Below are 26538 nucleotides of genomic sequence, written 5' to 3'. Positions count from 1 at the left end.
CGCCAGGTTATCGCAGGGCTGACACATAGAGACAAACAACCATTCACACTCACATTCACACCTACGGTCAATTTAGAGCCACCAATTAGCCTAACTTGCATGTCTTTGGACTGTGGGGGAAATAGGCTTTTGTTTCCTCCGGAGCACCCTGAGGAAACCCACACGAACACGATGCAAACTCCACACAGAAAGGCCTTTGCCGGCCGCTGGGCTTGAACCCAGGACCTTCTTGCTGTGAGGCGACAGTGCTAACCACTACACCACCGTGCCACCCATCCTTTCTATTATACCTGTTAATAATAGTCCATCCATCCATTATCTGTACCCGCTTATCCTGTCCTACAGGGTCGCAGGCAAGCTGGAGCCAATCCCAGCTGACTATGGGCGAGAGGCGGGGTACACCCTGGACAAGTCGCCAGGTTATCGCAGAGCTGACACATAGAGACAAACAACCATTCACACTCACATTCACACCTGTGGTCAATTTAGAGCCACCAATTAGCCTAATAGTACTCTAATAGTAGAGTAGCCAATCAGAGTGTGCGATTGTTCATATCCAGTGAATGTGGACAGAATAATAATTATGATTTGAATTTAAAGATATTATTTGAATTTGTCCTATATTGAAGATATTTTAATTGCATTGTTTTTTTTTTTTGCAGCCACTTAAAATGTCATTCATTCTCATTATCTCTAGCCGCTTTATCCTGTTCTACAGGGTCGCAGGCAAGCTGGAGCCTATCCCAGCTGACTACGGGCGAAAGGTGGGGTACACCCTGGATAAATCGCCAGGTCATCACAGGGCTGACACATAGACAACCATTCACACTCACATTCACACCTACGGTCAATTTAGAGTCACCAGTTAACCTAACCTGCATGTCTTTGGACTGTGGGGGAAACCGGAGCACCCGGAGGAAACCCACGCGGACCATGGGGAGAACATGCAAACTCCACACAGAAAGGCCCTTGCCGGCCACTGGGCTCGAACCCAGGACCTTCTTGCTGTGAGGCGACAGTGCTAACCACTACACCACTGCGCCGCCATTAATAATAGTCATATACTCTTAATTGTAACAACTGTACTCCTTCTCATTCATGCAATTTGCCAATCAGCTGGCAGCAGCATAATGCATACAATCAGGCAGATACAGATCAGGACCTTCGGATGTTCTGATGTTCACATCAACACTCAGAAAATAAAGTATATTATTGCACCTTTTGGGGTATAACAGCTTGTCACTGAAGCAAATAAGGTACTTATTTGTACCCTTTATATACTGCTTAGGAACATACATGAACCTTTTTGGCCCTGAAAACATATACATAGTTACCTTGAGGTCCAATAATGAGCCTAGGTGTTACATTAGTGTAGATTATACCTTGGGGAACAGAAATAGACTCCTACTGTACCCCTATTTCTGACAGTGAAGCATCAGAGACTTTGACCATAGCATGGTGGTTGGTGTCAGACAGTCTGGTTTGAGTATTTTAGAGACTACTGATCTCCTGGGATTTTTTTTGTAATGCACTACCATTTATACAGTGCAAAACACAAGCAAACAACCAAACAAAAATCCAGTGAGCAGTTGCTGTTTAGGCAGAAATGCCATGCTGAAGAAAAAGCTCAGATTAGCATGGCCAGAATAGGTTGAGCTGGCAGGTAGGCTATGACAAACCACATAACCACGCTTTACAACTGTGATGAGCATCTCAGAATGCACAACTTCCAGTGAAGATTGGAAATAGACCAGGCAACATTTCTTCAATTTTTTAGTATGGTTGAGTCTGTGCCTCTGTAGCCTCAGATTCTTGTTCGCGGCTGCCAGGAGCAGAACCCGATGTGGTCTTCTGCTGTTGTAGCCCATCTGCGTCAACGGATGAGATGCTGTACATTCTGAGATGCTTTTCTGCTCACTATCTTTGTAAAAGTTTGTGATCTGAAGCTTCTCTTTAGCTCGAGCCATTCTCCTCTGACTTGAATGTTTATTTGTTTCTTTAAACCCTAGAGATTGCTGTGTATGGAAATCTTGGGAAATCGGTAATTTCTGAATAAATTAAACCACCCGTCTGGCCCTCACAACCATACCACAAAGTCACTGAGATCACATTTTTCCTCAGTCTGATGCTTGATATGATCATTAATTGAACCTCTTGACATAATCACTGTTGCCACATGATTGTCTGATTGATTAATCGCATGACTGTACAGGGATACAGATGCTCTGGTGTATCTAGCTAACATCCTGTAGGTACCACTGTTCAGTACTGAGCACATTACAAGCAGATGGACTGCAATGATATACAGTAGTTTTTCAAGGTTATGATACAAACCTTTTTTTCTCATTAATGTAACAGGAATCGTTCCAGATCTTGCTGGTTTATTGCATTAAGTATTTGGCAGCAGTCTGTAAGGATTCAGGAGTAAGGCTTGTAAGGCCATTAGGTGCACTGTCTATATGGTGCACTTTAGGTGTGCAATTATTGACTGTAGTTCTGTAGCTGTACATAATTTGTCAGCTCTCCTCTAACCCTGGTGCACCATTTTGTGCACAGCAGTAACAGTCATCGTGGTGGCTTGATAATGTGTTATATATGTGTATAATGCACAGGAGGACTGTTGACAGCGCAAGACAGTTCAACAGTTCATTTGTAAACATATTTTTGAGATACAAATTCAGTGAAAGCAGTGCTATTGTCCTATAGAGGAAATGAACTTCACATGTGTTCACAGTATTACATATTATTATACATACAGGACACTTTTTCGATGGAATAAAAACATGTGTTCTATTCCCTTCTAGCAAGTTTCATTCATTTGGTTTGATAGCATGCAATATTGCTAGCATATCGCTTATCCTACGTGTATTACGTCACTCGACCTGATGGAGAATGATCGTTGAATATGGTTTATGATATTGCATGGTTGTCAAGAGAACATGACGTCACACGTCGGAGACGTAAAACTTCCACGCTAGCGAGCAACTGTGACAATTTGTAAACAACATGTCTGCCAGGTTTGCTTCATTAAATACAGAATATTTTGAGAGAATTTTAAAAGACATGTTGAACACCCGAAAGGAATGTGTATGTATAATAATAATAATAATAATAATAATAATGGCTTTTTTTTCATGGCACATCAGATATATTCCATTCAGCTAGCATGATATTGAATGAGTCGAAGGCAAGTTCAATATCATGCTAGCTGAATGGAATATATCTGATATACCACTCAATGTCAGCCAATAATATTTAAATAGACAATTCATGTACCCTATTATGTTTTTACACATCTGTCACATGTAGTTTGTTTTATCTGTAGCCGCTTATCTCGTGCAGGAGCCTATCCCAGCTGACCATGGGCGAGAGGCAGGGTACACCCTGGACAAGTCACCAGCTCATCACAGGGCTGACACACACATAGAGACACAACCAACCATTCACGGTCAACTTAGAGCCACCAATTAACTTAACCTGCATATCTTTGGACTGTGGGAGGAAACCCACGCAGACAACATGCAAACTTTGGGTTCGAACCCAGAACCTTCTTGCTGTGAGGCAACAGTGCTAACCACTACACCATCGTGCCACCCTGTCACATGTAGTGCAAGTGAAAAATGAAACCACATCCCATATACGTCTCATCTCATCTCATTATCTCTAGCCGCTCCATCCTTCTACAGGGTCGCAGGCAAGCTGGAGCCTATCCCAGCTGACTACGGGCGAAAGGCGGGGTACACCCTGGACAAGTCGCCAGGTCATCACAGGGCTGACACATAGACACAGACAACCATTCGCACCTACGGTCAATTTAGAGTCACCAGTTAACCTAACCTGCATGTCTTTGGACTGTGGGGGAAACCGGAGCACCCGGAGGAAACCCATGCGGACACGGGGAGAACATGCAAACTCCACACAGAAAGGCCCTCGCCGGCCCCGGGGCTCGAACCCAGGACCTTCTTGCTGTGAGGCGACAGCGCTAACCACTACACCACCGTGCCGCCCTCCCATATACGTGTAAAATGTAATGTGAAATTAAATGAATCATGCAAATTAAAAAAAACAACAACACTTGCACTACATGTGTGAAATGTGTATGTGGTTTTTAGATGTCACATGTTATGTTTCACTTATTGTCATGTATAGAGCAAGTGTTTTTATTTTCACATTGTTTCTTTCTGCACGATTAATTTACATTCACGTTATTTTTACACGTGGTGCATGTGGGCATTTTTCAGTTCTCATGACATTAACTGTAATCATCACTGTAATTGCCTTAGAGATTTTAAGCCATAGCATGGCAAAATGCACCATCACATGTGCACACATGGTCACATCTTAATGAAATGTTTTCAAAAAGCATTTCAAAAAGGGTCATGAAGCGTATGTGATTTTTCTGTAAGGGGTTTACGATATGAATTTCACACATTAGTATTTCTATAGGATCGCACAGGATTTTCTAGATTAACTAGTTTGCTAAATCAAGACCAGGTACAGTGCACTGAAGTGGACTTTTTATATCATTTAAACTGTATGGAAATTACTAATGATTCCAATTAGTGATGAGGACACAGGACTGTTTATAAAGAAATGGAATGAACATGTCTCAGTGACTCTTAGGTCCTTGAACTGTCATCGCTTTGAAAGTGATTGAGTGTTTACCTATAAAATATTCCAAAATGCAAATATGGAGTTAATGGTCATGAATCTTCCTCTCTAGCACGCTTGTCCTTTGATAAAGCAAAGGCTGATATCAACATGCAATATATTGTAGGTCATTTTTATCATATATTTACAGGTTTTTAATCATTTAAATACAAATACATATATTAGAAGACAGTTGAAGGAACAAGGAGCCCTTGAAAAATGATGATAAATATCAGATATCTTTCATACGACAGGCAGATTTATGATTGTCAGGTGGCATATTTAAGTTACCTTTGCACAACAGATGATTCCTTAAATGTGTTTAGGCTATGAGAGAAAATGAGGGCGATAATAAGAGGCTCAGTGATAAAGCTGCTTGTACTCTCTCCGCGAAAGTACAGTTTACAGGGAGAATAATTCACTTCCTATCTCTTAAATGAAAAATGCTGGCTTAGATAATGAGTTGACATGATTATATAGCAATAAAGATGTGCCAGGAGCCTCACCTGAGAGACAGTAAATGGAATACCTCTCTGTAACCATGTCTAATGAAACCACCTTAATAAACAGGGCAGAGAAGCACCTCCACTTTACTGCTATTTTCCTCAGATGGCATCAAATAGATTACACTGGAAGGTTTAAACTGACACTGCAGGCTCTGATACAATTAGATTAACACTTTCTTCTGTTTACTTCCCAGGGTATTTGCACTGGCCTGTATTGCATTTATTTGTCTGCAGCTCTTCGCTAAACTACACGAGACAGATCCGAGGGAGTATCTGGCCTCCCACGTGCCTGTAGCTGGGCTGATGGTGTACATCCACCCCATGAGTGCACTAGGAATCAATATTAGGCATCGCCGCTGAGAACACATAGCCTATTGTTTGAAAACAGTTGTGATAACTAACCTGCTTTTGAATGCAAAGTTCTAAAGTTATATTTTGGAGTTGCACTGGAGCATTTTCTTTGCAAGTAAACTTTGCCCGAATTTGTTCGCAGAACATCCATCCATCCATTATCCATAACCGCTTATCCTGTGCAGGGTAGCAGGCAAGCTGGAGCCTATCCCAGCTGACTACGGGCGAAAGGCAGGGTACACCCTGGACAAGTCGCCAGGTCATCACAGGGCTGACACATAGAGACAAACAACCATTCACACTCACATTCACACCTACGCTCAATTTAGAGCAACCAATTAGCCTAACCTGCATGTCTTTGGATGAAACTGGAGCACCTGGAGGAAACCCATGCAGACACGGGGAGAACATGCAAACTCCACACAGAAAGGCCCCTGTCGGCCGCTGGGCTCGAACCCAGAACCTTTTTGCTGTGAGACGACAATGCTAACCACTACATCACTGTGCTGCCCTGTTCACAGAACATGATGAATAAACTTAAGATTTTTGATATCCATCCATCCATTATCTGTAGCCACTTATCTTGTCCTACAGGGTCACAGACAAGCTGGAGCCCATCCCAGCTGACTATGGGCGAGAGGCAGGGTACACCCTGGACAAGTCGCCAGGTCATCACAGGGCTAATACATAGACAACCTTTCACGCTCACACCTACGGTCAATTTAGAGCCACCAATTAGCCTAACCTGCATGCCTTTGGACTGTTGGGGAAACTGGAGCACCCGGAGAAAACCCACTTGGAGAGCATGCAAACTCCACACAGAAAGGCCCTCGTCAGCCACTGGGCTTGAACCCAGAACCTTCTTGCTGTGAGACGACAGTGCTAACCACTACACCACTGTGCCACCCTGTTCACAGAACATGATGAATAAAATTAAGATTTTTGATATCATCTGGGGGCGGCACGGTGGTGTAGTGGTTAGCACTGTCGCCTCATGGCAAGAAGGTCCGGGTTCGAGTCCCGTGGCCGGCGAGGGCCTTTCTGTGCAGAGTTTGCATGTTGTCCGCGTGGGTTTCCTCCAGGTGCTCCGGTTTCCCCCACAGTCCAAAGACATGCAGGTTAGGCTAATTGGTGACTCTAATGGCCCTTTTCCACTACCCTTTTTCAGCTCACTTCAGCTCGCTTCAGCTCACTTCAGCCCGACACGGCTTGCGTTTCGACTACCAAAAACCAGCACGACTCAGCTCGTTTCAGCCCTGCTTAGCCCCTAAAACTCGCACCGTTTTGGAGTGGGGCTGAAGCGAGCCAAGCCGTGCCGAGTGAGGTTGGGGGCATGAGCAGACACTCCCCTGTGCACTGATTGGTGAGGAGGAGTGTCCTCACATGCCCACACACGCCCCGCGAGCGCGCTGGGATCTGTAAACACCGCAAACCCGGAAGGAGAATAATTATGAATTACGAGAATTTCTGAAGCCTTATGCGCCTCGCCTCATCTGTACGCTCTTGCCAGTATCTGTCCGCGTTGTCGGTGACAACAAGCCACAGCACCAAGACCAGCAACACTAACGACTCCATGTCCTCCATGTTTATTGTTTACTATTCGGGTCGTGAGACTACCGCTTAAAAGATCACTGAATCAGTGACAGAGCATCGTGCACGAGTTCGCGAAGCGCAAGGCTCGTCGTATGCCCTTCAAATAATGCGCGCAGTAGGCTATTGATGTTTTATTATGAGCCATGTACAGTATGTCGCCTAATGTTTTTTTGTTTCTGAGTTACATGTTCGTTTGAAGGACTTAATGTACAAAATAACATAGTTGCACCCCGTAGTGTTGAAATTGGTAAACACAGTGCATTCAGTGAGGTTTGCACCGCCCTCCTTTTATTTCTGACTCTTCCTGTCACCGTTGCAACCTCTGAGCGCTCATTCATATGCCCTTCAAATAATGTGCGCAGTATAGGCTATTGATGTTTTATTATGAGCCATGTACAGTATCCTAATGTTTTTTGTTTCTGAGTTACATGTTCGTTTGAAGGACTTCGTTTTTGTAGCCTAAAATGATGTTATGATAAGCTTTAATAAAGGGCCCGGTCATTTGCCCCGGCCCGGCTCTGACTTGTTCCGCCACTGTCACTGATGTCACTGTTTGCGCTGCTTAACGACATCACGTGACGTCCACCCACTTTCGCTAACTCCACCCAATGTGTCCACCCACTTCCAGCCAGCACGGTTCAGCGCGGTTGTAGTCGAAATGCAACTCCAACAGCCCCGCTCAGCTCGACTCAGCTCGACTCGGCACGGCACGGCTCAGCCGCGTTTGTAGTGGAAAAGCGGCATAAGGTGGGGTTTACATTAGAGCGGATCATCAGATTAACGTTTTTAAAAACGATTAGCGTGCACACAGCAACGCCAATACACGATTCGCATGCACACAGCAACGCCAATACACGGATACGCTAATCACATGACTAATTCGGCACATAAGTTGAAATGTGTCAGTGCGGCTCATCGCTTCCTCCTCAGCGGCTGCGCTCCAAATCACTCCGCCCTGAACAGCGAGTGCCCTCTGGAGGGTGCGCACTCCGGCCCTGCGCAGCTCACAGAGCGAGCGAGTGTAGTGCACGAGCAGTGATTCGGGACTGAGCCGCTGTGCGCAAGTCACTTACCACTTGCAAGTGGAAGGATGGCAAGCCTAAAGACCATCATAACTACACAATGGGCAGTATTTGCATCAGTATTTGCAGTATTTTCATACTTTTATACTCTTTAATGAAAGGTGATACAAGGCGGAAGTCCGCGCCGTTTTTCAGCAGTCGCGTCACATAACCAACGCCAGCGAATCAGGAAGGTGGATGTCACAGTGACGTTGTCCAATGACGACGCCAGCTAGAGCTCAGCACAGCGTATCCGCTTATTCTCAATGTTTACACAGCACCGGATCAGACACGATCTGGATTGAATACGTGGACCCTGACGGATTCCCGTTTCCCGGCGTTTCCAAGCGTTTTAATGTAAACGGACAGTGCATCCGCGCAGAAAATGAGACAGATACGGTCTAATGTAAACTTGGCCTAAATTGACCGTAGGTGTGAATGTGAGAGTGAATGGTTGTCTGTGTCTCTGTGTCAGCCCTGTGATGACCTGGTGACTTGTCCAGGGTGTACCCCGCCTTTCGCCCGTAGTCAGCTGGGATAGGCTCCAGCTTGCCTGCAACCCTGTAGAAGGATAAAGCGGCTAGAGTTAATGAGATGAGATGAGATATCGTCTGGAAAAAATATAATAGAATAAAATAGAACAAATTCAAACCTGAAAAAAATAGATTGACTCCTTTACAACTATTCCAAAATGTAACTATGGTTGTAGTTTACAACAAGAAAAAAAATCGACACAACATTTATGACATTTCTTCTCAGAAAGTGCATGATATTTTCCCCCTGCCAAGGATTAGGTTCGAATCCTGCAGTAGGGCCTCCTCACAGAGACAACGACACAGTGCCTGCCATTCCCCCCAAACCGCATGTTGACAAGTCAGCTTAATGTGAAGCAGTATAAACTGTGATTGGGGCTGTCAGTCCTGCTGTTTGTCCAAACTCTCTCAATCTCTCACTCCTCGCTCATCCTCAAAGAGAAATCTCTCCCCTGCTGGCTGAACAAACTGCAGACGAGTCTCCAACCCACAGAGCTCCTATTTCTTTTCTTCTTTTTCTTTTTTTTTTGAGCCCCAGTTTCTTCAACTTGATGCCTATCAGCTCAAGGACCATGCTGAATGAATTCAAGGACATATTTAGGAGGAATTCTGGGGTCTGACAACCAGTTGCGAGTAATTTTGCTTATCAGAACTTGCCAGTGTTTTACTCTCACCTTCTAAAATGAGTGTCTATTAAGTGATAATTGTGTCAATCATAAGGTCATCAGTAGAGTCACTATCTGAACTGGATAATTAAAGCTGTAACTCTGCATTACTTTTTCTTTTTTTTCCCTTTGCCTTAAATGAAAGATTGTATTGTAATATGAATATGGTCATTGCTTTGTTCACAGAGAATTAAGTGCAACTTTATAATGTGACCTTGAGCGCATATATTGTTCTAATTCTGTAATTAGAGTTCAAATTATGAAATATGTATCAATTGTATTTATGTGAGTGATGGCTAATGAATGCATTTTCATATGCAAACAATGTTTTATAACTGTACACAGGTTGATTTAATGAGTATGAAGCCTGTTAAATCTGTTACAAAAACATTTCACTCTTACCTTGTTCTTTGCTAAAAAGCTATCGTGAAGGCGTAATCAGCATATAAATTATTGTTTTATTCATTACTGATTGCACTGCTTAAGAGAATAATTTTCCCCCTTTGATGGCAGATGCGAAGGTATGGAAGATTTAATAATTTTTACTCTTTGCATATTCGAGTTAAATTTTATCTGACTTTTCTCCTATTGCTGATTGATTGGGCAGGTCGCTTTTAAAAAGCAAAGAGGCAAAGGCTATTAAAAGTTCATCTTTTTCTATAAAACTGTAATGTTTTTTGAAAGATTGCTAATCTGTGTTTGTAAGGGAACACCAAAGTTCAGGATAGATGATGAATTAACTGTTGGGAAAAATTACAGACAGTGTACTGGGGAAGGAAATCCTTCAGAATGGAAATGATTGATTGGGAGGTCCTGTGGAAAACGACATCATGGTTTTTATTTATCCTGGATGATAAGCTCGCCATGCCCTTCCACACCACTCTGCTATTTCACATTGGATTGTTTCTCAGCCAGCTTTGATGACATGCCTGGAATCCAATCACCTAACCCTCAAATTATATGAACAGACTCAACACATTCTTTACTGTTTTAATGGGGCCAGCACCCCTGTCATTTGCTCCTCTCCCTCAATCGCTCTCTCGCTTTGCACAATGCCTCATACTGCCAGGCTCTGAAGAATGTAATGATCCACCTCCTAGACCTCACCTAAATGCAAATATTAATACATATTTCGGTATCATTACCTGACTTTAAGATTCAGTAAATGTAGGATTTGAGTTCAGAACAAAAGCTCTACAGGAAGTGGATTGTCTGGAGTACCACATTGTCATATGCTGAAGTTCATGCTCATGGTAATGCAGTTAACTACCATGTTACAATACTGAGCTTCCTCGCTATTTAAAGACAATTTTTAATTGTAGTTTAATGATAATGAAGATGATGATGATGTCGACGACGATGACAACAACAACATAATAATAATAATAAGAAGAGGCAGAAGAAGAAGAAGCAGAAGAAGAAGAAGAAGAAGAAATCACAGTGATGTAGCAGGTAGCACTGCCATCTCACAGCTCCAGAATACTGAGCCCAGGTTACTGTCTGTGCAGAGTTTTGTATGCTCTCTCTATGTTCATGTGAGTTTCCTCTGGGATTTCTGGTTTTCTTCCCAAAAACATACAACTAGATGGATTGACTAGTGTTGCAGTACTTGAGACCGGTCTTGGTCTCATCTTGGAATCAACCGCATTTTTACTCGCTCTTGTCTCTGACATAGAGACTCGGGATTTTATTTCAAGACCGGTCAAGACCACAACTGTAGGTATTTAATTAAATTGTCTGATTTAACATCGTTATTGTGATTGGATGTAAAATTTCCTGCTTTAAATGCAACCAATAACATGACTCATTACAAATTCAAAATTGTCATTACTGTTAACGGCTGTCACCCCTCCCCGCCCCCATTCGCATACACTGGTCTGGTCCTGGTCTTGACTCATTCTTGCCCTGCCTTGGTCTTGGTCTTGTCTTGATCTCAACCCCTCAAAGTCTTGGCCTTGATACACTCCGGTCTTGGTCATGTCTCAATCTCGATACACTCCAGTCTTGGTCATGACTCGATCTTGGTTCAGTTGGTCGTGACTACAACACTAGGACTGGCTGTGCTAAATCAGCAGTAGATGTGAATGACTGTGTGAATACTGTATGTGTGCAACTGTGCATGGTGCCCTACGATGGACTGGCATCCAATCCTGAGTGTACACTTTATGGCCAAAAGTTTGTGGATACCTGACCATCACACCCATATGTGTTTCCCAAACTGTTGCCACAAAGTTGGAAGCACACAATTGTAAAGGATGTGTTTGTATGCTGTAGCATAATAATTTATCTTCACTGGAACTACGAGACCAAAACCTGTTCCAGCATGACAATTCCTCTCTGCACAAAGCGAACACAGATGAAGACATGGTTTTCCAAAGTTGGAGGAGAAGAACTTGAGTGGCCTGCACAGAGCCCTGCGCTCAACCCCAATGAACACCTTGAACTGGAACGCTGACTGTTCCCCAGACCTCCTCACCCGACATCAGTGCCTGACCCAGAGGTGGACAAAGTACCCAAGTTTATTATTTAAGTCAAAGTACAGATCCACTGGTTAAATGTTACTCCGATACGAGTGAAAGTTGTACAGTCAAATTTTTACTTAAGTTAAAGTACTTGCTTTGAAAAATACTTAAGTAGTAAAAGTACATTTTCTGTCAACACATTGTTGTATTGTTGCCTTAACACTTACAATACCGAATGCCTCTGAAGCAACCTACTGGATTTTCTGACTAGCTTGTAGAACCTGTAGAGCTGAAGCTCCACCTGACATGCTAGCAAACTCTTTTCAAACTCGAAATCATATTGGGTAGCTAATGCTACTAGAAAAGAAAGATTTCTACATTGTTTATTTGGCAAGATTATGCTGAAGTTAACATTATTCATGTTAACATAACTCCATTTTTACACGCTAACTAACAGTGTCCAAGTTAACTAGCTATGTGCTAACGTTAGCCGTAGACAAGGCTATGGCAACTTGGCGGGCAAATCCACAGAAAGTTATTTGACTAACCAGACTGCATAGCTATTGCAACATTATCGCTAGCTCTAAAAGCACAGACAACTTCACTGCAAGCTTTCTCTTGGAATAAAACGTTTACATACCTCAATATGCTTCCGCAGGTTGGATGGCGAGTTTTTAAAGGCCGTGATGTGGTTCATTTTAGGCAAACAAAGTAAATATTTAAAATCTCTCATCTCATCTCATTATCTCTAGCCGCTTTATCCTGTTCTACAGGGTCGCAGGCAAGCTGGAGCCTATCCCAGCTGACTACGGGCAAAAGGCGGGGTACACCCTGGACAAGTCGCCAGGTCATCACAGGGCTGACACATAGACACAGACAACCATTCACACTCACATTCACACCTACGGTCAATTTAGAGTCACCAGTTAACCTAACCTGCATGTCTTTGGACTGTGGGGGAAAACGGAGCACCTGGAGGAAACCCACACGGACAACATGCAAACTCCACACAGAAAGGCCCTCGCCAGCCACGGGGCTCGAACCCGGACCTTCTTGCTGTGAGGCGACAGCGCTAACCACTACACCACTGTGCCGCCCAATATTTAAAATGAAACAAATATTTAATCCTTTCAGAAAACTGAAACATGGGTTCTAGGTATGGCCATGGGTGCGTGCATTCCCCAGAAGAACCGCCTCCTTCCATTCTGCCATCAACTGCTCGTGTTCAAATAATGCTGCTGAGAAATCACTGAACTTGATTTTATACAATCTATGGATGTGACGTGACCCTAGTGATTACTGATAGTCTGTCTCAGTGTCGCCTGCGAAAAAATCAATCCCGTTTTATAAAAGAAAAGAAAAAACATCCACTTTCAAAGCCACTTCATAGTAACGAGTAACGAGGACCTAGATAGAAATGTAGTGGAGTGAAAAGTATTTGTCTTTCAAATGTAGTGAAGTTAAAGTCATAAGTTTCCAAAAAAAATATACTCCAGTAAAGTACAGATACTCAAAAAGTATACTTAAGTACAGTACTCAAGTAAATGTACTTTGTTACTGTCCACCTCTGGCCTGACCTCACTAAAGGCTGAATGAGAAAATCCCCACAACCACATTCCAAAATCTAGTGGCAAGCCTTCCCAGAAGAATGGAGGTTATTATAACAGCAAAGGGAGATTAAATCTGGAATAGGATGTTCAACAATCATGTATACTGTAGGTGTGATGGTCAGGTGTCTACGAACTTTTGGCCAGATTGTGTTTTTCTGTCTCGTATCAGCTATGGTTTCGAGCCAACATTCTGGCCAGTACCTATTGTGGATATTCACAATATTTTGAGCAAGTTCCTTTACCATCATGCCTTTTATTAGCTCAGTGTAACTTTGAAGCTGCCAGGGTCAATGTCAGTCTATAGAGTAGTTTTTGATATATAGACATCTGCCCTTGTGACAAACCACATTTTATATTCTGTTTTTACATCATACCGTCCCTTGCTGACTGACACCCAGCAACACTAAAGAGACAAGTGTGGAGGGTCACTGTGAGAGAACATCAGGAGGAACCAGATGTGTCAAATATAAGCTTTAAAAATCCATATGTTTTAAACAATTTTAAAAAATATTTGTCTACATATTATTTCAAACAATGGAAGTATTCCATCCAATTGTGTTTCGTGTATGAGATCAATCAAAAGTGAAATTCGGAAACTTACTGTCACTGTCCATTGCATTTAAAAGAACCTCATGACATTTCGATGTCAGTTTCGTGGTTTTTTTTGTTGTTTTTTTTTATCCTTCAGTGATATTCATGCGGAAAAATTCTTCACTTTTTTTTGTAATATAATGTCATGCAATCAAGTATGATCTTTTCAACAAAGAGTATCTGACATGATTTTTTCCCCATTCTATGCTTAGCAAGACTCCAAATCAACATTCTGACTGCTTGTAATTGCAAAGGCATCATGGTTCGATACACATGACCTTTACTACCTTTAAAGTAATTTCCATTTCATACAAAATATTCTGTTAATTGTTCATTTGATGCAATGTTTTGAAGATAATGTAAGATTCAATTTCCATCCTAATTTATCAGTGCCATCAGTCAATGCAAATCTTTGTTCGAAATATTAAAGTGACTTTTACTTTCGGGCGCAATAAGATAATCTACTGCAGTTTTTACAATAAAAGAAAGCATTTGTTGTGGAAGGGAATTTTCCAGACAAGTCCATGATGGCATTTGTTTTCGGTGTTTGTATTTTATACGCACATTGAAAATGATAAAATTGACAGAGCATTTTATTGTAAAAGCACTAAGCTCTGATTATATTCTGTGTTCTTCCATCTCCTTGATACTGCCTTGAAAACATTAACCTCCTAAGGCCCAAGCTGTTTTTTTACATGCATTTTTTTATTTCTCTTTGCTATTTGGGCTTATTAGAACCTGATTAGAATAAAAACTAAGCATCATCTTTTGATAAGATGTACTTTTAGAGAAAAAGTATGTCCGCATATGTGGATTCTTGTTCCGAATTTCTAAAAAGTGCTGTCCACGCATGTGACCGCTAAGCCCTAGGAGGTTAAACAAATCAAAACATAAACAATAAGCCAGTGCTGTGATCTGTTATTATGTAGAAACATGAGGATTTATCAGCCACCTGTCATTACCGTAATATGGCATCAGTGATGGTGTAAACTGATAAGAGGTAGACGGGTCTATTACTTACCCCAAAACACTGTTGTGTTGAATGAGGAATCAAACACACATCGAACTTCTTCTCTTCATTCTGCATTCATAAAATCGCATTTAAATGTGTTCATTTCTTCTGTCTGATTTTGTTCTGATGCAAGCACACACTCATCATCAACAAACAGGCATCTGCTACAGAAGCCGAGGGGCGATTACAGAGGAGAGCTTATCAGGCTTGGCTCGGCAATCAGGAGAGCACTTGATTGGCAGCTGAAGAGTTGCAAAGTTGTGACGCTACTGTATATCTGTATCTCAGAGGGCCCTATTGCACGGCCTGTGGAATCATCAACACTTCCTGTAAACAGCACATTAGCTATGGAAATAACCATGTGATGTTTGATGTTTGGAGGCATGCTTCAAGGGGTACATCAGGCATCAAAATGAGTGGCTCGATATAGTCTACAGTAAGTTGGTAAGGAAAAAGGGTCATCAAAGATGGCACACTCAACTGCTTTAATAAAGTTTTTATACAAACAGGTATATCCACTTATCCAGCTAACAATTTTAGAGAAACAAAACTTTCTCAATTTACATTCACTTACTCGTGTTTAAATGAGAACTTTTTTTTTTTTTGTGTGTGTGTAATGCTTATACATTTAAGACAAATATTTTCAGACTATTAGTGTTTGTCCAACTAAGAATACTATACAGGGAAATTCTAGGAGCATGGTAAAGTATATTATTATCATCCATGTTTTCAAATCATTACTGCAGTATTGTAATTGTAGTATCGAGTTATCTTGTTCCGCGTGGGTTTCCTCCGGGTGCTCCAGTTTCCCCCACAGTCCAAAGACATGCAGGTTAGGTTAACTGGTGACTCTAAATTGACCGTAGGTGTGAATGTGAGTGTGAATGGTTGTCTGTGTCTATGTGTCAGCCCTGTGATGACCTGGCGACTTGTCCAGGGTGTACCCCGCCTTTCGCCCGTAGTCAGCTGGGATAGGCTCCAGCTTGCCTGCGACCCTGTAGAAGGATAAAGCGGCTAGAGATAATGAGATGAGTTATCTTGTAGTTACAGTTACAGTCAGGAAAGCCATGGCCTAAAGGTTAGAGAAGCAGCTTTGGGACCAAAAGGTTGTTGGTTCGAGTCCATGGACCAGCAGGAATGCCTTGATCAGGGCACCGAACTTCTTAACTGCTCCCCAGGCTGGTCTGGGGATGACACTGTATGATGCTCTGGATGGCACGGCGGTGTAGTGGTTAGCACTGTTGCCTCACAGCAAGAAGGTTCTGGGTTTGAGCCCAGTGGCCTTTCTGTGTGGAGTTTGCATGTTCTCCCCGTGTCTGCGTGGGTTTCCTCCGTTTATGCGGTTAGGTTAACATGGCACAGCCATGGCTTGAGGTTGGGCTCAAGTGCCCTTGAGCAAGGGCACCTAACCCACAACTGCTGCCCTGGCTGCTCTGGGTATGTGTGTGTGCTCATTGCTCACTTGTGTGTGCATGTGTGCGTTCACTGCTTCAGATGTGTGCTTAAGTCTGTGCTTGAGTGTACAAATAAAGGCTTTCTTGGCTTGGCTTCTCTGGATAAGAGAAGAGCATCTTCTAAATGCCACCAAACAAACATTTTGATAATGCTCCCTGTTAGCTGGGTAAGCTTATTAATATGGGTATCACTATGGAAATTCTATTCAATTTTACTTATAAAGTATTAACAATGCACTTTATAAGAAATGCACATTTCAGACCATTATTGCGTGAATATCTTTGTAGTTACTTCGTCGAGTACTTTTACCGAACATTCTGATAACGTCTGACAGATGGAATCTTGTTTTATAATATGACTAATGGAAGAAGTGCACATTTCAGACAGTTTTCAATAAATTATGTTTATTTCTGAAGAGTTGGTATACTCTCAACCATGCAACGTAGCACGTTAAGGCTTATAATTATCCATATCACAGAACAGAGTTGTACACTAACACGAATAATTCATATTGTCATTGTACACCAAGATTTGAACGTACAGTATACATATATACAGATGCCCATTCATTAAACTCAACCTTACTTTAAGTAATCTCTCTTATTAATTACTGAACAGGGGGAAAAAAGCAGTGTTTTTAACAAAAGTTATAAGAAATATCAGCAAGGCACAAAAATGTAAAGTTTAAAACGCTTCTTTGATTTTGTCCAAATCTTGGGGATTAAAATAAAGAAAAACAGTGAACAGCATCCCATCAACCAGCGGAATATCCATGCCACACAACCACACCTACATGTTGGGTTGCATAGATAGCTCTCCTCAACACTCGTTTAGTTTAACAGTCTGTGGATCTGGGCTTTGTCTGCTAAAGCGTCTTATTTAGAGTGGAACTGAGTAAAACTGGAGCTGCTTTCCTGACTGACTAAGACAAATGTCACATACTGGTTATGTGGTCTAAATGTGGATCTCTACAATGTGCTGCACCTCACATCTGACTCTCACATTGCAAATGACAAATACAGATGTGCAAAGCCATGTGCAGATATTGTGACAGTGAGAGCGACTGTATATATATGTGTGTGTGTGTGTGTGTGTGTGTGTGTGTGTGCAATAGTGTATTTCGGGGTGATTGGTGGAAGACGATGAGGTAGCTCAGTCCAGGATGAGCAGTGAGTACAGAAGAATGGTGCCACTATGAAGTCTTTGGGGTCAAAGGTCAGGAGTGAGCACTGAAGCTGTATTGCAGCGCTAGGTGAAAGTTCCATGCACCAGGATCAAGGTAAGATCCCAGTTCGCAGAATAACTATGCAGCAACAAACCCGCTAAAGTCAGGGCCTACAGGCAGGGACAGCAAGATTTCCTGAGAGTCTCTAGAAAGCAAACAAAACAACGGAGTCATTTGTAAATTATAAATGGAGAAAGAGCCAGGTTCAAAGTTTTCTGGTTAAAACTTTGACTGTAATTTATCTTCCTATCCACTAGAGGCACTGCGGAAAGGGGGTGTGGGGTTGAGGAGGGGTAGGTAGAGGGGGCTGTGGGACTATTTATTCACAAATGCACTTTATAATCCATCACAATATTTCAAGTACAAGAATCTGTTTCATTCGAAAATCACACACGATTTATCTAAGACAAAAGAAGCAGAATAATTTATTACAAGTCATTAGACACTGGAAACATTCGGGATCACTCCGGCATTCTGTCATTGTTCTGGTGTTATTTCGGTTTGGTCAGACCTCTCGACCTGCTGTGTTTAAAATGTGTTTCTTTGGTGTTGAACACTAGGTTAGGAAGGTTGACTGGTGTAGTTTGTGTAGTACTTGATTACAGTGAGCAAGCAGTCCTGGTTTTTCCATCAGTTGTATAATATTTGTGTGACTCCTTTGTTGCAGTGGCTTCTTCTTCTTCTTCTTCTTTTTTTAATTATTGCCAGCTGACTTTCTGGCTTGATGGCGGAGGACAAGACCTACCGGACACATTACTCTTGTTAGCCTTCAGAGAGTCCCATTTTTCATTGCCCTCTCCTAAATTTCACACAGTTCTCTTGTATTTCTATCATTTAAGGCCATTTAACTTGTTATAGGAACCTAGCCAGTGATTCAATCATTGAAGAAAAAGCATTTTAGACTTATTGTCAAAGTCAATACTCAGGGTGTTGTTTTTGTTTTATCTCTTCAACTGAAAGTTTTTTTTTCTTTGATCATCTGGAAACGGCTGCATCCTTGGACAAAAATGTAATTTCAAAGCATTTGATGTGAAATCGCAAAGTGATTGATATATCTTAATTGAAGCTTGCTTTTTTTTCCCTAATTAAATAATTGCTTAATTGTTTCACGTATTATTTCGTACTTTTTATACACAAACATTAACATGCAAGAATCAAAGTCTTGCAAATCCCATGCTTGGTTTTGGAAAATCTCCCAATTTCTGAGGTTTCAAGGTTGTAAGTATGTGGTATACGGATGGAATGACTGATTTTCAGACCAATTTCCTAGTAAGGTTGTCATCATATATAAAGTATAGCAGCCTATAATTTAAACCATAATGTGGCCCAGAGCCAGACAATGCATTTGCGTCAGGAGCATCAGAATAAGCCTGTGAGGTCGGTGCAGACGGCATTTACAAAGACGCAGGGTGAAGAGAAAAACGCATTCTCGTTGCAAATTCGCTCTTTGGAAAACCACGCTAATGACAAATCGGAAGGTGCTTAGTTGCAGTATGGAATGATGTGGAAAATGGGGTGCTTACAATGCACCACAAGATGTTGAAAAGACCCATCAGCCATTTTTCAGTGAGATGACAGAAGAAGCCTGGGGAGAAAGGCGGTGCTTCTGTGTGTGTGTTTGTGTGCTGATGCATGACCTACAGTACGAACCTTGGCCTGGGGTCTGCTGCTCACTCCACTCCTCACTGCCGATGAACTGTCTGAACGGCGCACACTGAGCAATACCCTGCGGCCTGTCTCCACCGGTCCAGCACCCCGCTCCGACCTTGCCAACTGAAGAAATGATGGTGAGACAGCGATGATGATATCATAACAATGATGGAGACAATGGATAATGTTTAAATGCTTCGACGCTCAAGTTTTGAAACTTCTGAAGTGGTGCGTTTGGACGGCACACATTTGTCACTCAAACTACGTGGTCATAATGGCATGATTGCATGCCTGGTCAAATAATCCAACACCATCTGGGTGGTTTTTAACTTACAATTTGTGAGAGAAAGAGGTACACCAATGAGATCATGGCTACTTGTACTCAGGAACCCCCAAAGAACAGTAAGACTCTACTTCACAAACTATGACTTGGCTTAAATAGTCCGACTTTACTAAAAGTTTAACAAATTCTCATAAAGCATTTCAGGACTTTGCTTCATTCAAGCTTAGAGTAAAACCACTGACATTTGTGTTTTTGGTATCGATGATTAGCTTGCAAGGTAACCACTTAATTCATGTAAAATAAGGTCAAACAACAGATTTGCGGTGAGAGCTGGAACAGAGTATTGGGGAAGTTTGCATATGAAATAGAAAACTACTTAAAAAGAACACAAATACATGCTAATTCAGTCATGAAATTAAGTAATGATTCCCGCTGTAGTCTTGCTTATGAATCATAATATAATCTGACTGATTATGATTATTCTGTTCTGTAGACCTTAAAATTTTAAATCTACGCCTGCAAATCCTTATTCCATTAGTGCTTCAGGGGAAAGGAGGAGGGGAAAAGGAGTTGGGGAAGGGGGGGGAGGGAGAGAACAAAAATCCTTCTTAAATATTTAGTGAATGAGCTGGAAGAAATGCACCCCGCTCTCATTACAAGCAAATAAAGCCTGGTGAAAGGTCTAAACGTACCTGTTTATGAGTTGACTTGGTTTCCTGAGAAGAGCTGCACCCTTTTCTGACATTCTTCTGTTTCATCCACTGTGAAGCATCACCTCTTTCATCCCTATCACTTTTTCTTATCGGGGGACAGTTAATTTTAGGATTAATACAGCGTCCGCTTTCCTCTTTTAAGGGATTTGTACTGGAGCAAGAGACTCTTATCTTAGTCATTACAGGGGAAATATTGGATTCAAGCATTTTAGTATCTGCAAAACATTCAACAGTGTCTATCACCGTTTCACATGGTAAAGGATTAAGATAAGGAGCCTCATTATGGCACTGTGGCTGGGTTCCAGCTATACTTCCTGGAGAAATACCGTGTGCTTTTTGGTATTCATTACTGGGTGGTGGAGGTGCTTGGCTCAGGGGACAGAGGGGGTCTATTAGTTTGGTGTTGCGTCTCGTGGGCCTTTTGCTAATGGACATGCTGTAGCAGAGCGGAGGGCCTAAATAGACCTCTTCTGTGCAGGCTGTAAATAGAGGCTCTTCATCATGGATTTCTGGGGTTCTGGAGAGGACCGGGGTGCTAGTCTTTTCCTCTTTGCAGGTACTGACCTCCCCACAATCACTATCATGAGAAGAAAGCGATAAGTACGAGTAAAAATCACCCTTGCGTAGATGGATTGGCCGATGGGAATGTTCCAGAACTTTCTCTCTGATCTGGGAAGTAGAGGTGGGACTACAGGATTCCTGAGGTTGCTCTGCTTGGACATCTTTATTTTTTAGTGCCACTGATGTCATGTCGATGATTTCCATCACAAAGCTGTGGATATCCTCATTTTTCTCTTCTTTAGAAGGAAATGACTGGTGGCTACAACAGTCTGATAAGCTCTCTCTGTGGTTTTCATGGATGTGGTTCAGGAAGGAAGCTGACTGGTCCTGGGATCTCATGTGCGCTGTTCCCAGCATGCTGTGGTGAGACGTGGAGCACTCCTCCACTGGTGACAGAGAAGGGGCTGGATGATGGGAGCTGTGGCATGGTAGTTCTCCCTTCAGCTGACCTTCCAGAGATGATTCTTGGGACTGCAAGCTTGAGGATGGGCAGGTCGTGGTTCCCATACTCATTACATCTCCCTTTAAATCATCCACGGTATAGCAATCCTTAAAAGATTCTCCTTTTTTAGTAAAAAGACTCCCTTCCTCTCTGAGGAGCTCATCCTCATCCTTCCCTTTGATGTGGGAGCTATCCACATTGCCATTCTCCATGTCATCAACAAAACTGCTGATGTAATTTCTGGTAGCATCTGTCCGGTTGCTGTCCACCTCCCGTTTCATGAGGCAATCGTTTTTAGTATTGGGGTTTGCCTCCAAGAGCTTCAGAGTAGCCTGATTCAAGAAATGGCGATCACTGATGGTCCTCACAGGTGACGGACTGTCTCTAGACAGAGAACCACACTGCAACTCATCACCAAGATCTGCCTCGTTCTTTTCCCTGTTTTGGGCTCTGGGTTTGACCCAGCTCTGAAACTCACCCTTCATGTAGTCCAGTCCCAGTGCAAATGTGCCCTCTATATACTCCTCTTCAGAGGTAATACTGGAGTCTTCATCATCTTTGATGCCTAGCTCTTCCTCAGTAAGAGTGAGAGTAGAACTAGAAAGCAGATCACTGTCATCCTCATCATCAGTGCAGGCTGAGGTACATGACACATTCACCACCATACTGACACTGGCGTCTGTCTCATCTGTCAGCTGTTTGCTATGACCATGCTTCCGGAAGGATGCATTGGAATTGGCAGTCAAGCAGCGGTTTTTCTGCACAGCCAGATCCTCAGAAGTTACTGATGAGTCCTCAATGCTACTCAGTTCTGTGAGAGAAGCGGCCAAACTCTCATTGATGGAGGAAGGGGCTCCCCCTGAATGGGGTCCCCGCTCCGGAAGATGCAGAGAGCTGCTTGGAAGGGTAATATCAGAAATGCTGCGAGTGATCTTCTGGGCAAGAGGAGTCTGGATGTTTTCAAGTCGTTTCAGCAGCTCCAGAGTTCTCCTGCTCAGCTCCCCAGTGGTCTCTGTGGCCAGGCCCAAGTCCCCCAGGCTGCCCTGACTGCCTGCTTCTCCTGAACTCTTACAGGGAGTGAGCCAGCTCTCCAGGGACATGCTACGTGTGAGGGTCTCTTTGGCCGATGGAAATAATTCACCCACTGCATAGAGGGAATCTAAGGAAGACCCCTGAGATAGCTGGGTGGACTGTCGTCGGACCTTCCTCTCATCATCATACCCAGCACTGAAAGCTCCAGTTTCATGGCCCTCGTCCTCCGATTCAGGACTGATACAGCGTCCATTAATAAGAATCTCCACTGGTTCATATTTGTACTTCGTTCTGCCCTCTTCAGATTCCTCCCTTTTTTTCTTTCCAGTGAAATATTGTTGGTCCTTTGTCTCCTTTGACATACTGTCTCCAAGCTCAGCACACTTGTTAGCATGTTCCAGAAGCTTATCTATGTCTTCATCTAAGACTCTGTCTATACAAGGTGAGTCTGAATGGATGGGGGGATTAAGAGTAACTTGAACCTTTGGATCATCACTCTGATGCAGCAGACAGATCTCAGAATTGACTGTTGTTTCAGTGTCACCCTCACTGACTATTCCACTCTCACTTTCTGATCTCCTGGCTGAATCCGTCAGCAACCCCTGTTTCCCACTCACAAGTCCTGCTATGATGTCAGGTAGTGACTCCACCGACGAGAAAGAAGAGTCTTTGCTCAAGCTTTTTAGCAGTGGCTGCTTCTCCTTGGGTTTGGCTATATTTGAAGATATCTTTTGATTGAACTGCGGTTGTTGGTATAGTTCGATACTATGTAAACTGAACACCTGATAAACACAGGAAGGTGGGGGATTTGACTGAAGGGCATTCAGGCTCATTCTGTTCTGTGTTGGGCAGGTTCCCCCTAAATGTTCCTCCTGGTGCTTTTCTGAATGGTCTTGCTCATTATTTTCTTGTGACTCCATATTAACTATGGTCATATCCATCTCATCCCATTCCCAAAAATCCTCAGATGAGCCACGGAGATCCATAAGCGATGGTTCAATCAGGTTCCCTGGAACCTGTGTAGGGACAAAGAGGTTTTAACGGGATAAGATAAACTTTATTCATCCCTCGGTGGAGAAATGTACATGTTCCAGCAGCTCACAGATAGAAAGAGTCAGGAATAGACAGTAACAAAAAAATAGAGTGCAATAAAAGTATAAAATAACAAAATAAAATAAATTAAAAAGTTTTTAAAAATGTAAAACCACAATCCATGTATCTCATCTCATCTCATTATCTTTAGCCACTTTATCCTGTTCTACAGGGTCGCAGGCAAGCTGGAGCCTATCCCAGCTGACTATGGGTGAGAGGCGGGGTACACCCTGGACAAGTCGCCAGGTCATCACAGGGCTGACACATAGACACAGACAACCATTCACACTCACATTCACACCTACGGTCAATTTAGAGTCACCAATTAACCTAACCTGCACGTCTTTGGACTGTGGGGGAAACCGGAGCACCCGGAGGAAACCCACGCGGACACAGGGAGAACATGCAAACTCCACACAGAAAGGCCCTCGCCGGCCACGGGGCTTGAACCCGGACCTTCTTGCTGTGAGGCGACAGCGCTAACCACTACACCACCGTGTCACCCACAAGCTATGTATGTAATGTCAAAAGTCAAAATCCCTCTCGTGCCAGAATCTGGTCTTCCCAGGCAGTCTCCTGTCCCAGTACTAACCAACTCTTTAAGGCATATGTGTGTGGCACCAATCTCCATTTCGATAGCTCTCAGCCTCTTGCCTATACAGCTAGGATTACAGTGGGGAGCTAGTTCTCTGGTAACCGCGAGAGTTTGACTTCCCCACTAGCATCTGTATTGCAGCGTGCCTTGCCAGATGGCAAGTAGAACTTGCGATCTCCTGGTCGAGATGTAGACACGCTAACCACTAGGCCAACTCACGATCTGTATGTAATGTACACAACAAAATAAGAATGGAACTCACGTAAGAGTAGTACTTCACCTGAAGCAGCAATATTGCACTAATAAAATACTGGCAACTGAAACAGAAATAGAAATATTGCACCAGGGCGCGGCATGGTGGTGTAGTGGTTAGCACTGTCACCTCACAGCAAGAAGGTCCTGGGTTCGATCCCAGCAGCCGACGAGGGCCTTTCTGTGTGGAGGCTGCATGTTCTCCCCATGTCTGCGTAAGTTTCCTCCGGGTGCTCCGGTTTCCCCCACAGTCCAAAGCCATGCAGGTTAGGTTAATTGGTGGCTCTAAATTGACCATAGGTGTGAATGGTTGTTTGTCTCTATGTGTTAACCCTGCAATGATCTGGTGACTTGTCCAGGGTGTACCCCGCCTCTCGCCCATTGTCAGTTGGGATAGGCTCCAGCTTGCCTGCGACCCTATACAAGATAAGCGGTTACGGATAATGGATGGATGGATATTGCACCAGGTAGCGAATGTTATTGCACAGCATAGCATAACTAACGAGGATGGAATATGTGTGTAAAGTAAACAATAAATGTCAAAAAAACCAAAACAAAACACAGGCTATGGATATAATTGTACACAACAATTATGAGAGTGAGGCATGAATAAGAAAATACTTGCAAATGAAAAGGATATTGTCCCAAATAGTAATATTGTTGCACAGCATAACTATGGAAACTATGGAAAATATATATGCCATACACAGATTTTTGAGCTTCATGAGCTAGCATTCATATTTTAATGAGATAAAAAGCACCACTAAGCTGTGAAATAGTTTTGCTATTTAAAAATTCTGCTTAGACCCATGAATTCTACATGGGATACAATTAAACAGATTGCTTGGCTCCTTCTTAATGTGAGAGGTCTATTTATATTATCCTTTTATCTCATTAATCTAATAAACTGGCAAATCTAACACTTGCTTTGTATGTCATACACTGCATATAATGAATTTTTATTAGATTTCTGTTTATTCTCTTCTTGCTGATAAAGGAAATGCTTAGGATGAAGCTTGGATTGCTAATGCATGATAAAAAAAACCTTCAACAGTTCGAACAATCAATCAGTGTAATCAAATAGAAAATCGTTTATTGAAGCTGCCTCAGCTTGCATTGTACTTCAACTGCACCAAAAGCAGTTTAAAACGATATTCCAACAAGAACCTTCCCTTGCCATTAATAGCAAAATAACGTCACGCAATGTCACAAGGACCAAGTGAACAGGGCATAAAGAAGATAAGAAGAGCTGCTCCTTTTCATCTCTGAGTAGGAGTCAGTGGAAGGGAGTTTCAAACGACCACCTCTTCTGTTGACCTTTATATAGAAAACGGTGTTATAAAACACAGCTCTTAAATAAAAAGTGATGAAACTGAAAAAGTTTTTCGATCCTCAAACATGGAGAACAAATCCAAGCAAAGTTTGTCTTCTAAATCTTTCAACAGAAGGCCATTTTTATCATCGGACACACACGCAGCACTGTATTAACAAAAGCAGACCTTCCCTGTTATTTTTCTTCCCCTTTTCTAAACACTTTCCAAAGTGAAATTGCTCTTCAGTCCTGCAAGGTCAGAGCTGGAGAGGGCCGAGTCGTTTGTCTTGCTTGTGTAAATGAGAGCGGAGAACTGAGTGGACATCCACAAACAGGTCCCTGGGCTTCTCTGTGTGTTGCACACAGACTCCACAGAGGCCGACTGCTGCCACACAGGAATGCATAGCATCTGCATAACAAAAGCCTAAATCTAACGCTCACATTTAAAGCACTGCTATCCAGCTACTATAAGTCAGTAGTTGGGAGTTTGGATTTTTTTTTTTTTTTGGTGGGGGGGGCACTGTTTATTTTGCAGTGAACCTAATGTGGTTCATTAGAAAGGGTGAATGTTACATGGTCTCAATCTACACACAGGTCCTGGTTGTAAGTGCATTTACTGTATATGGTGTTGCTCACTTAGCGCAATAAGATCAAGTCAATTATTCCTCTGTAATACACTGTGAGTCTTTTTTTTTTCATTTTATATTATTGAATGATAATATGTGGTTACATTTCCTACCTTATATATCACCATTATTGCTCCATTATAGCTGTACTGCTCTATATTACTGCTACAATATTTCTAGCTGAGGAAAAAAAAAAAACACTTAGGCTCTGTGGGCTACTGAGTTGAATAAGGAATAAATTGACCCTTATAGAGCCGGTTTAAGAG

General features: G+C 42.6%; 1 protein-coding gene across 1 annotated transcript in view; it reads right to left on the bottom strand.

Moving 5' to 3' along the window:
- Positions 1 to 16932: 16932 nt before the first annotated feature.
- The window catches only part of akap6 (A kinase (PRKA) anchor protein 6), a 163654-nt gene continuing 154048 nt past the window's right edge, over positions 16933 to 26538 (bottom strand). Inside the window, exons 13-15 of the mRNA XM_060932814.1 lie at positions 20340 to 23411; positions 19365 to 19487; positions 16933 to 17859 (exon numbers count right to left, since the gene is read on the bottom strand). Of these exons, the coding sequence (XP_060788797.1) occupies positions 17818 to 17859; positions 19365 to 19487; positions 20340 to 23411 (3237 nt within the window). The 3' untranslated portion in view covers positions 16933 to 17817. The remainder of the gene's footprint in view (positions 17860 to 19364; positions 19488 to 20339; positions 23412 to 26538) is intronic.

This window comes from Neoarius graeffei, chromosome 11, assembly GCF_027579695.1.
Source record: "Neoarius graeffei isolate fNeoGra1 chromosome 11, fNeoGra1.pri, whole genome shotgun sequence".
Classification (NCBI taxonomy): Eukaryota; Metazoa; Chordata; class Actinopteri; order Siluriformes; family Ariidae; genus Neoarius; species Neoarius graeffei.
Note: the sequence above shows the minus strand (reverse complement) of the source record. Positions and strands in the feature narration are given on the sequence as shown.